Raw genomic sequence first — 14,687 nt, forward strand, 5'->3', positions numbered from 1 at the left:
ACACTTATAATTAAGAAATAGACAAGCAAATAATTAAACTTTTTACTTAAAATCAGTGTATACACGTCAATTTTTTTTTTATGAACTTTTCCTTATTTAACTTTTTCTTAAAAAAAGCAGCACATTTAGCTGATCCTTAATAGAATTCAATATTTTAAAGTAGGGGCGACCCTTTTTCTTGGACTCAACACTCCCGATCATCTTTATGCTATTCGTTGTTGGCTATTTGCATTTCTCCTACTTACAGAAAATAAAACTCTGGCTGATTGTTTCCTGAATATGGTCATGAGTTCCATGTGGCATCCATTGGTTTAATAGGTTTTTTTTTTTTTTATCGATTAATATTAGTTGTTAAGTGTGACCTCTTATTTTTTTTCTTCTATTTTTAATTATTAGTTAATCTTATAACTCCTAAATTTTGGTTTAATACAAATAAAAATTCATAAGATTGATATCATGTAACAAAGATTATATGTACAGCTGTCTGAAAAAAAAGAGAGATTTTTTATATTATAGAAATGGATAAGGGTGCAAGATAAACTAATTAAACATTAGTCACTCCAGTACTTCTACTTATAATGAAGATGTTAGAAATTAAGGTTCATTTTTTATTAGTAAAAATAAAAAATAATATAAGAAGATTTATAATAATTTATGCATTTTATTCCATCAATCGAACCATATAAATAATGAAATACATATTGAGAATTGAGAATAGAAATACTACAATAAAAGTGTGGAATTAGGTTTGATATTTGAAAACATTGAGGCTGGCATAAAGCATATTCTGCCTTTCACCTGCTTGTATGATTGCTTTCATTTCATCCTCTTTCGTTTTTTGGCTATTTATTTTAAATTGCAATTGAACACATTTCAAGGGACGCAAAATTGAAAGATTTGAGAGACCTCAATTCTCTCAAGACAAACTTCTCTGCAGACTGCATGGTGCTTATTATCCATACATTCTAGCAATACAAAATTATGCGCACTATTTTTGTACTTATAATAAGATGCATAGTCGTTTACAGAAGTCCATGTTTGTTTATGGGGAAAAGCAAAACTTTGTTTGAGGCCAAAAGGTCAATTCTACTATAATTGATTATTTAGAGAAGTAATTTTTTTTAAAACTTTCCTCTTAGATAAAAATGATTCTATATGAGATAATGAGACTCACAAATTATATAATCTGTGCATTTTAAAGCAAGTTTGTTTTGCCAACTAAACAAGATAATTTTTTTTCTCAATTTACTTTTAACGTATCATACTAAAAAAATAATTTTATCAAAATCAATCCTATCTAAGAAATTTCTTTCATGATTTTATAATTTCTAATAAATTTTAATCAATAATAAAATTTGTGTTAGAAAACGTGTATTGTTGCTTCCCCATAGAATTTGGTTCCTGGAGTGGAAGAAATAAACTTTAAAAGATAAATTACATTTGCAATCATGAATTAGAACATCAACAATTGATAATTGTGATAAAATTAAATTATATACAACAATTTCCATTCCAAAAAAGCCTTAATTAAATGTGCTGAACATAGGAAATCTGAAGTTTTGTTGACAATAATTTTATAAAATAGTAGGTAGTATTGATGTTGACATTCTGAGTGAGAGTTAAAAATGCCTTAAGATTCGGTCGTTAGGGACAGACCAGGGAATACTAAAAATTAAATTTCACGGAGGCTAGCGTTGCAAAACTCTAGTAGATCTTTCTAGCTACAAGCTTAAAATTGACTAACTTTTTTTTAAGAGAACAAAAAATTAATGCAATTGGTTGCCGCATCATTCAAAATTATAAATATTTGAATTTTTTCTCTGTAAAATTTCTAATACATTTTTAGCCATCATAAACTTAAGATGTGTTAATTTTTTGTTTGGAACTAAGTTAAGATAAAACTTTCGCAAATTGCAAAAGATTTGCTATAAATTTCAAGGAAAAAAACTGTAATTTGTGATGATTTTGTTATAATCCGTGGGAGTTTTTTTTTTTTAATTTATGATTTTTAAACTCTAGAAATCTAATGACCACACACTGTAAAATATAGGTTTATATGTAACCAAATCTAATTTTGTTTTGAAACATTTCAATTTTACAAGAAGAAAATAAAATAAAAATTTAAATATTTCTAATTTTATAACGATAATAATTACTCCTTCCGATCTCAAAGAAAAAAAGTGATAAAATTAATTAATAACATTCAATTACATTAATCTCATTTGAAAAATTTCTTTTTCAACTTATTCTGCATTTGATGTAAAAAATAAAAAAATATCATTGTAAATTTTAATTAAACGAAAAGTATTTTTTTTTATTTTTATATTTAAGATATCGCAAGCTGTAGTATTATTCCCTGGGCGCTGTGCACACAGAAAGCAGAAAGCAGAAAGCAGGTCCTCGTGGCTAGTTGCTTTGCTAAGAGGCACAAAGGCACAAACACACTTCAAATTCAAACTTTCTGTGTGTTACTCTTACTCAGAGCTTAGCCAGAACAGTACACAATAGGTCCCTATGATCCCTTTACCTGAAACACTAGTTAGTGACTCTCTCTGCGTTACCAAAATGGGTCGAAAACGTGCTTCCAAAAACACCCACAGGGCTCTAGTGTTGGTACGCTTTTATGCTTAATGTTTTTTCTCTAATCATCATACATTATCTGTTTTCGTTTTGCTGTAACGTTTCCAAAGTATCTATCATGCTTGTTTGCTTGGTTTCACTTTCACCGTCTTCCTATTATCCCTCTAGTTATGGAATCTTTTTATTTTATTGCCTTTTGGTGTTGGCTGCATCTGATTAGGAGGAAAAATGAAAGCTTGCTGTTAGTGCTCTTGATTGCATTTGTGGGTGTGATATGCCAACTTATCACTTTTTTGCACTTTTTTTTTTCTCTTTACCTTTTCGAGAATAAATATTTTAGGGTCTAGTATCACCATGGGTTCATGGTTCTGGTCAATCTTCACATGTCATGTAGCTGATTTTATAATTTAATTGATGAAATTTGTTAGGGTGTTTCCGAAGAATTGTTTTCAACTTCACGGTGTTCTTTAAGCTTCTCTAGACGGGCATCGGTGCATGTGTGTCAAAACAAGTGTTTGATGGTATTTTATACTTATGTTATTTGCTCACCAGTCACCACTGACCCTTTGATTTTTTTTTTTTTTTGAAGCCTACTGTTGTAAAACCACAGCCTTCCAATGTGAGGCGATCTGAACGCATTAAAAGTAAAAGTTTAGTTGTTAGTCACCCTAACACCAATTGTGACATTGAAGTCATTGAGTATATAACTCTCAGCGATGGTGAGAAAGATGAAGCAGATACTCAACTGGAGCACGAGTCGGAGCTGGCAGATAATTTAGGTGAAAAGAAGAGTTTGGAACAAAAAATTAACTGTGCCTTGCAAAGAATAGATGCTCTTAATAAGGCAGTAGAATTGTTGAAATCCAAGCTATTTTATAAGTCTGTATTCTAGACAATGTGTGGATGCTATTTTTCCTGTGATTTTCGGCTTGTTTCATTGATTTGATTAACATGCTGAACACATAACAGGTGGACGAGAATATTGCCTTTTGTGAAGCCCCATTTAGGAGCATGTATATTGACTCACAAAAGAAGGTTTTATTTTAGTTTTTTTCCAATTTAATTTTCTAATGCATCTTTTAAGCTTTATCCTCTTTGTTTTTGGGTATGATATTCATCTTTTTTTTTTTAATGTTGTTTATTGCCTCACATATATATGCAGATTAAAGCTTTAGCAAGTGAAAATCAAAGACTAAATGGAAAGCTGGAAAATGCTCTTGGCGAAAATTGAAGTGGTATGTTTCTAGATTGTTATTATAGTCCTTTTGATTCTTATTATGGCATAAGGCCTTTTTATTTAATATCATAATCTCTTGCAAATTTTTTGTTTTTCCTTGTCATGGGTTATCATATTGTTAATAACATCTTTAAGGGAAAAAAAAGTATATATGATATTCGTTGATTTGAAGAAATGTCATTTTCCATGAGCGGTTATTTTCTGCATTTCTTTCATTAACTGTTGCTTCTAGTTTTGGATCAAGAACCTTACTTAAGATGGATAATTTCATAAAATGGTTCTTGTGGTTGTGACCACAATACTATGAGTTTTTTTGTCCTGTATGTAGTTTTGTATCTGAACTTTATATGAGTATCAAGAGTATCACCTTAGAAGGTACCTTGAAATTAATTAAACCGTATTTGTTAATTAATTGAGCTTTTAGTTAACTTGATGTATCTCAGATTATCCTTGATGACTCTACATTGTAGTACGAAAAAGAGATTCGTGTTTTGGTAGATGTATTGGGTAAAACGAAGGATGCTGTTTAAGGATACTATGATTTCAAATGTGGCAAAAACTTTAGAAGCATCAACTCAAGCAATCCTAATTCACAATGCATGCTCTGCTTTTGCAGTTAAGAGAAAGAGAAATGAAAGCTGAACAACTTATTATTATGTATTGTAAAAAGTAAATTACAAACTTTGAGCCTATTGGTGCTTTTGAACCTTTTTGCATGGATTTCTGCTTGTTAATGTGGTCCTTTTGAATTCTGTGATTCTCATATCATGTCTCTCTCGTTTTACCTATCATGTCTCTCTCGTTTTACCTAATGGTGCATGCCTTCAACTCATCAAATTAATATGTTTTAAATATGTTAAAGCGATGATATGATAAACGGATTGTTCTGTCATCGTTGTTATGTCACTACGAAATCCCTCGTGCTTTTCTTGACTTAAAAGGTTATTGCTAAATCTGAACCTCCTCCATCTTGTTTTTAACTCATTGATGATCTAGTCAAAGATTTATAGGGGGTGTAACCGTGTAAATATGTCAAAATGAGCCGAGTTCTTTAGGCTCAATTTTACCTTCAAAAAATATGGTGCCTAAGTTTGATTTATTTATTTAATCAAGTCTATATGAAGTAAGTTCTTAACTTGTTAGGAAAATATGAAATTATACATAATAATAATGTAATTTTATGATCATATTACATTATTTACAAGATTCTAGTGTTAAGCTTTGAACATGACTGTATGATCAAGTTAAGCCTAGGCTTGTGAAAGAAATAAAGTTGAAGAAATTGAACTTAATAGCATAGTTCATATACACTCTTACCCAATTTTTCCTTGTTGGCAATGGCAACTTCAAAGGTTGCCCTTCTCAATTCATGGCATTCATGACATGGTTATTAAATTCTCGAGTTAACTCATTAACTCTTACGAGTTTTTGAGTCCACTTAGCATATGCGAGTTGATTCATGTGTAAACTCTTTTTCAGTAGGCTTTGAGTAGACTCTATAAATTTTAAGTAAATTCGAATTTACCACCGAGTCAATGAATTAACAAGTTAAAAAAATTATATCAAAATGTAAGTCATTTTGAGTTATTTTTTGTTTGTTTAGTGCTCAACATACTTTCATTTAACGTGTTATTTTCAAATAAGAAAATTATCATCTTTAATAACATCAAATCCTTGTTATCTAATAACGTCAAACTCTCTAATAACATCAAATTCTCACCTTTAATACCAAAATGTAAGGCATAATGTATTATAATATCTTCAAATTATTAGCTAGCATTGATGTATTACTAGACTTGATTATTTAAGTATTGTAAAATTTATGATTTATTATTTTATTTTATTATATTATTGAAATGTTTAATTGATATGTTATTTATAGATATTTTATTATTATTTTTATATAAAGTGAATTTTTACGAGTTAAGTCTACGAATCGAGTATATAAAATTCTTACGAATTTATATAAATTTTCGAATTTGATAAACTTGATTCTTGACATCAACAACTCCATGGTTGTGATAACGTTTGTCCATGTCTTCCACACCTTGTGTGAATATTGATATAGAAGGTGAGAAAAGTGTCGGTGTGTATGGAGCATATGCAGGACCTTGAGTCAGTGGAGGCAGTCAATAAAAATTAAAATCAGTAGTTTCAAAAAGTAAAAAAAATTGTAAGACTTTATTTATAATTTTTTTGTTAAAAGTACCTTTATTTGTGAATTTTAGAAAATGATGGGGTGCACTTGCACCCCCTAGCTGTGACATAGGTCCGTCAGTGAGCACTTGTCGTGGTCACCTCATTCGTTGTTGAACATGTGGTGCTGGAAGAAGTGCGTTTTCGGTTCAATATGTTTGCGTGGAATAATTACTTGTTACTTTTAATTTTTTTAACCGTGTATAGGATATCTTCAACAATTTACACATTTTTTTACCTATTCAACTAGTATTTGAAAGAATAATAAAGATAAAAAAAGATTTTTAAATTAAAAAAGTTAATTATTAGTAGTATTGAGTTTGAAAATGCTGGAAAGGTAGGTAAACAAATTCAAAGGGCATAAAAGCTTTGATTCAATTATGATGGATTAATTTAGTTTATTTTCTTCTAATTTATTTTTAATGTTTAATTGGATCTTATATTTTTCTTTGGTATAATTTGATTTTCTAATTTTTAAAATTGATTGAATTTAGTCTTTTAATTTTTTGAGTTTAATTTAATTTTCTAACTTTTAAAATATGTTCAACTTGGTTGTGTTGTTTACATTAATTTGAGTGATACTCTCATCTATATTTGATGTTATTGTCTAAATATGTGTTTTTATGATGGTGTAAAATCGATACCGAATGTTTTAAGCATGAGATTTTTTAACATCGTTTGTTCAATATAATTGACATGATCAAAATGAATCAATTTTAAAAATTAAAATATTAAATTAAATTTAAAAAATAAAGGAAATGATCAATAAATTAATTTACCCATTATGATTCAGATAGATAATGCACCTTTTGTCAAGACGATCGTTTTCAAACAACAGTAGAAAACACATTTGACAACAGAGAAAAGTTCGAGTGCACGCATCAAAAAGGTTACCAAGTCCTACCAATACAGGAAAAAGTTAATAATGTTAAAGTATGCTTTGTCGGAAATTTTATCCTTTTCTAATAAAAAATCTTTGAACTTTTTTTCGATTATAGGTCCAATTAAAAATACTAATAAGATTCAAAATAGGTGACAAATTAACATTTTAAACCTATATTTATGAATTTCAAAATTATTATTTAATGGATAAGTTAAAAAAATTCGTGTTAACTTAAATTAAAACTAAATAAAATAAAAAACTTAAGAAATACTTAATATTTTTAATTAATACTAATAGTTTCTGTTTTATAAAATGGTCAACATGGTAATAGACTAATAGCATATAGAAAAAGCAGCAGCTGAAGCTCTTCATTCACTTCGAACTCAGATTCGTTTTGAATCTCTTATTTCTTTCAGGTCACTTAATTCTCTCTCTCTCTCTCTCCTCTCCTCTCTCTCTCTCTCTCTCTCTCTCTCTATATATATATATATATATATATATATATATATATATATATATATATATATATATATATATATATATATGATTCTAGATTCAAGCAAATTATTCGGCGTTTCTGTTTTGAATATGTGATGCGATTGCACAATTCTCTGATGCTATTTACGGTTCTTTAACAAATTGAAATTTATTTTTACGCTGTTAAAAAATCTAGTGTTAGACTTAGACACCGAGCATCTTTTAGTTTTTTGGAAAGTAATGTTTGTCAGCAAAGCATGTGTCCGGTTTATGGAGTATGGACTACTGTGAAGTTTGATGGTTTTTCTGCTTTTCCTCTCTATATGTTCTAGCTTTATGAGAGTTTTGTTAGCTGAGAAAAATTGGATACTCGTGGATTGCTCGAGCCGAGCTATCATGTAGAAAAGACTCACACTTAAGGAAGGAATTGTTGGAGTACAAGGTGAAGTGAGGTCCCACACTTCCCACACTTAGTAGAAAGTAAAAAATTGAGTCTTAAGATTTTAGATTAGATGTGGTGTTAGGTTCACTTCCGGCTCATTGGTATACTCATTGGTGTAGATCTCTTGCTGTTTACCCCCATGACATTTTTTTTTTGCAGTAAAGATTCTTCTTTGTTACCGTTATAGTTTATATAATTAAATTTCTACGTCAAAGAAAATTTGTCACAACAAACCGGTATCAAAGCTGAGGAGTATCCTAGTACAGTTACAATACCTCAAGGGATTAGTTTTCAACTAAGGAATATCCTAGGTTACCGTGAACTAAATGCACTTATGGTTTTAACCGAATATTTGTTTCTTCTTATTTTCTCTTGAACTGTGATATTTTACAAATGTGAATGCTATCACTTCTTCTGTTGTGGTTCTCATTTTATTTCAAATTAATTTCAGTATTATCTTCCTTAACTCCAATTCTACATTGTTATTTACTTTTAATTTTGATATAGGTGAAAGAAAGACTTTAAGTATGGGAAATGAAGAATCAACACATGATTCTCATGATGATTTTTTCCGGCAACCCCGTTCCCATGATGGAAGTTCACCGAATACTAGCCATCAATATCATCAACCCCCTTCCTATGATGGAAGTTCAGCGAATACTAGCCATCAATATCATCAACCCTCATCATATGCTGGGAGTTCGGTGAATACCAGACATCAATATAAGCAGCGACCCACATATATAGCTGACAGTTTCAGTTCATTGGATCAGGTTTTTGCTGCTACTTTTGCTCATTGATTTAGGGAAAATAGTCATTATTAATCTTAGCATTACAAGGAAAACTTCCTCAATCAGACCTGTAGAAAAATTTAAGTTTGTTTGATTATATGATTTCATGACACTACAGTTTGTGTAAGATATTTGTTGATTAGTTCAACGCCACTGTGTATTAGGAATTTTCTTGAAGGTTTTTTAAGTCAAGTCTAGATTATCTATTTATGGCCATACTAATAGTCATTGAATATGTTACACATCTTACAAATATAAATTTATTTATACCTGCTTTAGTTTCAGAAGAAATATGAACTTTGAAGGAACACGGTTCTATATGAAAAAGTTGGCATGGCCTGCGTTCACACTTATAAAAGCTAATTGTATTGCTTTTAGGTCAATTTGATAAGAAAAAAACTAATTAACTAACTATTGGTGAACTCAGTGGTTGAGCTAGGGGTTGAAAACAATTATATTAATTTTGAAAAATGTTTATGGGGACCAACATTTCTCATAGCAGAAACAATGTACCTCCCCTTACTGAACTGGATTCACGGTTCTGTGTGGATTCTTAAAAATACTTAGCTTTAGCACATTATATTTCAGGTTGTTTCTGCTTTAAGAGAAGCTGGTCTGGAATCTTCAAATTTAATAATTGGCATTGACTTCACCAAGAGCAATGAGTGGACAGGTTATTTCTTTTGAATATAAAATTAATATTGTACATACATATAAGTATGGAGAATGCAGAAAAGTCACACTTTGATATTTGTAGGCAAGCACTCCTTCAACCACAAAAGCCTTCATTTTACTGGAAACACTCCTAATCCGTATGAGCAAGCAATCTCTATAATTGGCCGTACTCTCTCTTCATTTGATGAAGACAATCTGATACCATGTTTTGGATTTGGTGATGGTGAGAAGCTGTTTCTGATTTACTTTTCAAAGAAATGTTATTTATTTTCTCTTCTATTGATTTCATTCATATACTTCTGTAGCATCTACACATGATCAGAATGTGTTCAGCTTTTATCCTGATGAGTGCTATTGTCATGGTTTTGAGCAAGTACTTGCACGCTACCGAGAGATAGTGCCACACTTAAAATTGGCAGGTTTAATATTATCATCCTTGCTGGCTAAGTTTTGCAATTTTGTTACAAGTTTATATACGAAATATATTTTTACGACAACCCCACTGTAGTGATTGTCTAGAAATATTTGTATGATGATGATTGCAAGGTTCAATTGTAGCAAAATTATATAATGCTTATAATTGGAACACAAATAAATACTTGTTGAAGACATGATAATTGATGTGCTGATCCAATCACCTGCAAAAATTGTGAAAGCCTAGGGCTTCATATGCAGTTTATACTCCCTAATAACAAGTCTTGACGGGGCAAGTTTACATGGGGTACAATTAGAAGAGAAATAAAGAGAATCACAATTTTTATTGCCCAACAAACAAGATTTTAGCAAAGTGCTAAATACATGTGAGTTTGGGTGGCCTAAATGGTTATGCCCCACTTCGTTTTCATGTCTAACATTAGTACATGCAAGAAAAAGCAAAGCAAAGGATAGACAACTTGTGGAAGTAGAATTGAATAGAAGAAAGAGTTGTCTCACTTTAGGCCCCCACTCTATTATTTACTTGGACACTTGATCCTTCACAACACAACCATCACGAGAAAAATTGACATCACAAATCTAATCAAACAATTGTGTAACAAAAATAAGATTTGTCGAAAGACTAGGAGACAAAAATATCAGTAAAAAATTTAGAAATATCACCAATGGCCCTGATAGGCAGAGAATCTTCATCCAGTGTATGAATTTTCTGATGACTATCATATCTTTTTACATTGGTGTGAGGAACAATGGCATTGGTCTTGTGATTTGAAGCTCTAGAATCAATATACCAAGGTTTAGATACGAAATTAGAATTACCTCAGTCCAAAAGTAGAAAATGTAGAGAATATCATCTACCGTACCATTTATGGAGTAAGCTGGACTAGAGATTGAGGCATGTTCTGTGGAAGATCTACAGGCACCGACAGAAAATATGAAAAGCAGCTCCTTTCTTCCTTTCTAGTCAGAGTATGACAATTGGATATGATATATTCATGCTGCTTCCATTAATTGAAGAATTTCTGTTGAGAATCCTATTTACGGTCATTAAAGCTCTTTTTTGCAGCTTCCTAAAAGAGTTTTTGAAAAACAAACTGATTATTTCTCTAAAATAAATTGTACATAAATGTGTACTAAATTTCCCTTTTAAGCTGATGTATCTACTTTGTTTTCCTTTTTTTTTGCTGTTTTATCTCATTTTTAAGGATAATCTTGCATTATATTTCCATTTTTCCCTTAATGAATTCTTCCTTAGTCTAAAAAGGTAAAAAATCCAAGGAGAGAGATGACTTGGGTATCCAAGCAATGATATGAAAATATAATTATGACAGTTGTCTGCTTATCCATAGGTCCAACATCATTTGCCCCTGTAATTGACGCAGCAGTTGGCATTGTGGAAAGAAGTAATGGTCAATATCATGTTCTTGTCATTATTGCTGATGGACAGGTTTTAGCTATTTATGTTATAAGCTATTCCATTATTATGTTTTCTTGACATTATTTAATTATCTTTCATTAATTTTCTTGTGTTTCTGGAATATCTTTTTTTTTTTTATATATAGGTCACTAGAAATTCAGATACACCACATGGAAAGTTTAGTCCACAAGAACAAGCAACTATTAATTCTATCATTGCTGCAAGGTAAAACAATTTCTTTTGTATTCTTTTGCTACTATTATTGGTATCTGTCTTTAATGTGGAGCTCTTCTGATTATCAGCCACTATCCCCTCTCAATTATTTTGGTTGGAGTTGGAGATGGACCATGGGATGAAATGCAGCACTTTGATGATAACATTACTCAACGCTTATTTGATAACTTTCAGGTACTTGACTGATGTATGATCAAGTATGTGTTCAAGTTTGTGTGAGCTTGTAACTAGTGTTTAGTATTGTTTAAATGTTCGGGATTAGACGGCAAAGGGAAAAGAAATACTTATAAGTTATAATTAGACTCTGAAATCTTGATAACTGTTGTATATAACACTGATCGCATACCCCTATCTGTGCCAATAGTCTAGGTCAAATACAAATTATACAACTAATAAAAATGCCCTGCCAGACAACACTATGTACTGACACAATGACAACAAGGTTGTTACTTCAACTTGACTTTAAAATAAGTCACACATAATATGTGTTATGCATTGTCCAATCATATATCACATGGCTTATTTTGTTACATCAGATGATTAAGTTTAATTTTTTGTTTTTTGCAATTAAAGTCTAAGGATCTTTTTGCAAATTTGATTTTTATCTTATTTTTAATTTAATGTATTTTAAAAAGATACTTTATTCCCTAATCAATTCTTAATCTTCCTCATTCTAAACCCAATCCTTTGCTGCGTTCTATCCATCTTTCCCACCCTTTGGTTTGTTGAACTTTCTGGGAGTAATCATAATCATCAGAGCCGTGGTTATTAGATGTTGGATGAGAATGTTAGGGGGCTTGAAATCATTAGGCTTTTCCCCTATTGTTGCGTTGTCTTGAAATCATCAGCATAATATTGTACTCTTGTGAAAATCAGTTATTACACAGCTTGTGCTTGAAACTGGTATTGAATAATATTCATTGTTTTGCCTTTAAAAAAAAGTACTCATAATCGTCACCGCTGAAAAAGTTATTTTGTCTCAAACAGACGTTGCGGTGACGAGTACGTGTTGACTGTCCCTCAACGAATCACAAGCTCTATTAGAGTAGTTTTTTAGAATTAGGAAGATTAAGAACCTAGGGAAGATTAGGAATTAATTAGAGATTAAAGTGTTTTTTTAAAATAAAATAAATTAAAAGTACAAAGAATAAAAATATCAAATTTACAAAAAGATCAATAGGTTTTAATTGCAAAAAATAAAAAATTAAATTAAATTATCTGATGTGATAAAATAAATTATGTGATATTATATGATTAGACAATACATAACACACTCGAGCAGCTTATTTTAAAGTTGCATTGAAGTAACAGCCTAAAAACAATAATACTCTTTTACATGGGATACGTTAATGATCTAACTCTTCCCCTCAAGATGATGCTAAAACAAACAAATTTGTCTATCAAAGAAAGTCACAAAAACATACTTGACTACATGAGGGCGTGTAATGGGCTTCAGAAACAATATTTGTGGAATTCATATTTTAAATTACCACCTTTTAATACTGAACCATTTATGATGTCATGAGTTTTATTATTAGTAGGTTTAAATATGTTTTTGATTTTTAATAAATCTTTGATTTTTGTGTTTGTTTTCTAATAAATTTTTATTTTGGGTCAAGTCTCTAATAAAACAATAATTTTATTTTTATATTTGATATTTTGTTTTAGTCACTGATAGTTAATTTTGTATTTGTTCCTTAATAAATTAGCAAATTTTATTTTAATTCCAACTAATAATAAATGATTTTTTTTATAAGAGAGTAAACACAAAATTTGCTAATTTATTATGGATTAAAAATAAATATTAAGGACCAATAATAAAATTGTTGTTTTATTAAAAAATACATACAAAAATCTAATATTTATTAGAGATGAAAAATATATTTGAGCCTTATTAATAATATAATAATGATATATTAGCTACTATATGTTTCCTTCTTGCCCCTTCAGTTTGTGAATTTCACAAAGATTACGTCTGAGAACAAAGATGCATCAAAGAAGGAAGCAGCATTTGCACTTGCTGCCCTTATGGAAATTCCAATTCAGTACCGGATAACCCAAAATCTACAAATCGCCAAGTAAGTAATGAAATAAAGGTATGACAATTCTAAATTATAATCAAGGATAACTGAATCTAATATTATTCTGATGTAGTGAAAATCCAACAAGTCATCAACGTAAAAGGCCTCTTCCTCCGCCTAAGGAAGTAATAGATCGTGACAATGCAGTCCTAGCTGTTCCACACGTGCCAAATTTTGAATCAGTTGAGCCATCAGCTCCAGCTGCAGTAGAATCAGTATGTTACTCCTGTACCCCCACACGGAGGTCTTTCTCCTGCATTAGGCTCATTTTAAGATCAAATTATGCTTACTAAATAAATGTCTTTCTCTTGCTTTAGGTATGCCCTATTTGCTTAACAAATCCGAAGGACATGGCTTTTGGATGTGGTCATACAGTAAGTTTGTTTAATGAACTTATTCAATGATTATGTTTATGTGCCGGAGGGGGATTTAACTGTTTATGTGAATGATAATCATAAATCTTTACTTTATGGCTTTATGCTAATGCCAATGTTAATGTGTAGGTTTGAAGTTTAATTCATGTTTAATGCTTATGTTAAATGGAATTTTAAGTTATAATTCTCACGTTTGAAAAAGTTTTACTTGTGTGCTAGTGATGAAAACGAACATGTAAAAATGTGTCTTGTTTATTTGCATTTTGTTTTTGATACAGACTTGCAAGGAGTGTGGTGTGACATTATCTTCATGCCCTATGTGCCGGCAGGAAATTACAACTCGCCTGAGACTTTACACTTGAGTTGGGTTGGGGATTTCTCGTCTGCTAACTTAAGATTTATAGTTTATATTGCTGTTATTGCCTGTTGAGAAGGAATGTAATGACTACCTGTTAAATTTCCCAATTCTTCAGATTAAAAATAAGATGTAACATTGTCATAGAATATTATTGAAAGTAGAGATATTTCTTATGATGTTATTAGATATATTTTAAGATATGAAAATAAAATAAAATCTCTAATTTTTGTTATTAAAAAAATTATGGGACAATTTTTTGTTTTAGCTATAAAATATTAACAAGACACATATTTTTAATAACAAAAAAAATAATAACTAACCAACATAATTATTTAAAAAAAACATCAAATTTTTATTCTAATCTTTCTGTATTTTTTTATTATGATAAACTCATTAAATTTGATATCAATTTAATAAGATAATTAATTAGGTATTTTAGTAAATTTATTATATGTGTGTTGTTTATTATTTATTAAATGATATAAAAGATAAGAAAATTGTCCTATA

General features: G+C 30.2%; 2 protein-coding genes across 9 annotated transcripts; both read left to right on the plus strand.

The window, feature by feature from the left end:
* Positions 1-2,365: 2,365 nt before the first annotated feature.
* LOC114413240 lies at positions 2,366-4,608 on the plus strand. Of its 7 annotated transcripts, none has more exons than XM_028377514.1 (6): positions 2,366-2,613; positions 3,009-3,077; positions 3,170-3,459; positions 3,550-3,615; positions 3,743-3,815; positions 4,242-4,608. In XM_028377514.1, exons 1-5 carry the CDS (start codon positions 2,515-2,517, stop codon positions 3,753-3,755), a joined length of 537 nt encoding a protein of 178 aa, XP_028233315.1. In that variant the 5' UTR covers positions 2,366-2,514; the 3' UTR covers positions 3,756-3,815; positions 4,242-4,608. The 7 variants fall into 7 exon arrangements, with proteins under 7 accessions (XP_028233315.1, XP_028233314.1, XP_028233316.1 ...); XM_028377513.1 differs by having other exon boundaries at positions 4,261-4,608; XM_028377515.1 differs by having other exon boundaries at positions 4,288-4,608.
* A 2,604-nt stretch (positions 4,609-7,212) lies between these two features.
* LOC114413239 (E3 ubiquitin-protein ligase RGLG3-like) lies at positions 7,213-14,421 on the plus strand. Of its 2 annotated transcripts, none has more exons than XM_028377511.1 (12): positions 7,213-7,312; positions 8,323-8,588; positions 9,195-9,279; positions 9,364-9,504; positions 9,587-9,700; positions 11,066-11,163; positions 11,279-11,358; positions 11,436-11,541; positions 13,318-13,445; positions 13,522-13,663; positions 13,766-13,822; positions 14,101-14,421. In XM_028377511.1, the coding sequence occupies exons 2-12, from the start codon at positions 8,343-8,345 to the stop codon at positions 14,182-14,184; spliced, it is 1,281 nt and encodes a 426-aa protein (XP_028233312.1). In that variant the 5' UTR covers positions 7,213-7,312; positions 8,323-8,342; the 3' UTR covers positions 14,185-14,421. The 2 variants fall into 2 exon arrangements, with proteins under 2 accessions (XP_028233312.1, XP_028233313.1); XM_028377512.1 differs by lacking the exon at positions 7,213-7,312 and adding an exon at positions 7,514-7,815.
* Positions 14,422-14,687: the final 266 nt, after the last annotated feature.

This window comes from Glycine soja, chromosome 5 (genome assembly GCF_004193775.1).
Source record: "Glycine soja cultivar W05 chromosome 5, ASM419377v2, whole genome shotgun sequence".
NCBI lineage: Eukaryota > Viridiplantae > Streptophyta > Magnoliopsida > Fabales > Fabaceae > Glycine > Glycine soja.

Excerpts from the sequence above, each read along its gene's own strand:
- LOC114413239 (XM_028377511.1), top strand. The coding sequence starts at position 8,343 with ATGGGAAATGAAGAATCAACACATGATTCTCATGATGATTTTTTCCGG. Across the intron at positions 9,701-11,065 it reads GCCACACTTAAAATTGGCAG|GTCCAACATCATTTGCCCCT; the intron begins GTTTAATATTAT and ends GCTTATCCATAG. Across the intron at positions 11,542-13,317 it reads GCTTATTTGATAACTTTCAG|TTTGTGAATTTCACAAAGAT; the intron begins GTACTTGACTGA and ends TTGCCCCTTCAG.
- LOC114413240 (XM_028377514.1), top strand. The coding sequence starts at position 2,515 with ATGATCCCTTTACCTGAAACACTAGTTAGTGACTCTCTCTGCGTTACC. Across the intron at positions 2,614-3,008 it reads CCCACAGGGCTCTAGTGTTG|GGTGTTTCCGAAGAATTGTT; the intron begins GTACGCTTTTAT and ends GAAATTTGTTAG. Across the intron at positions 3,460-3,549 it reads AAATCCAAGCTATTTTATAA|GTGGACGAGAATATTGCCTT; the intron begins GTCTGTATTCTA and ends AACACATAACAG.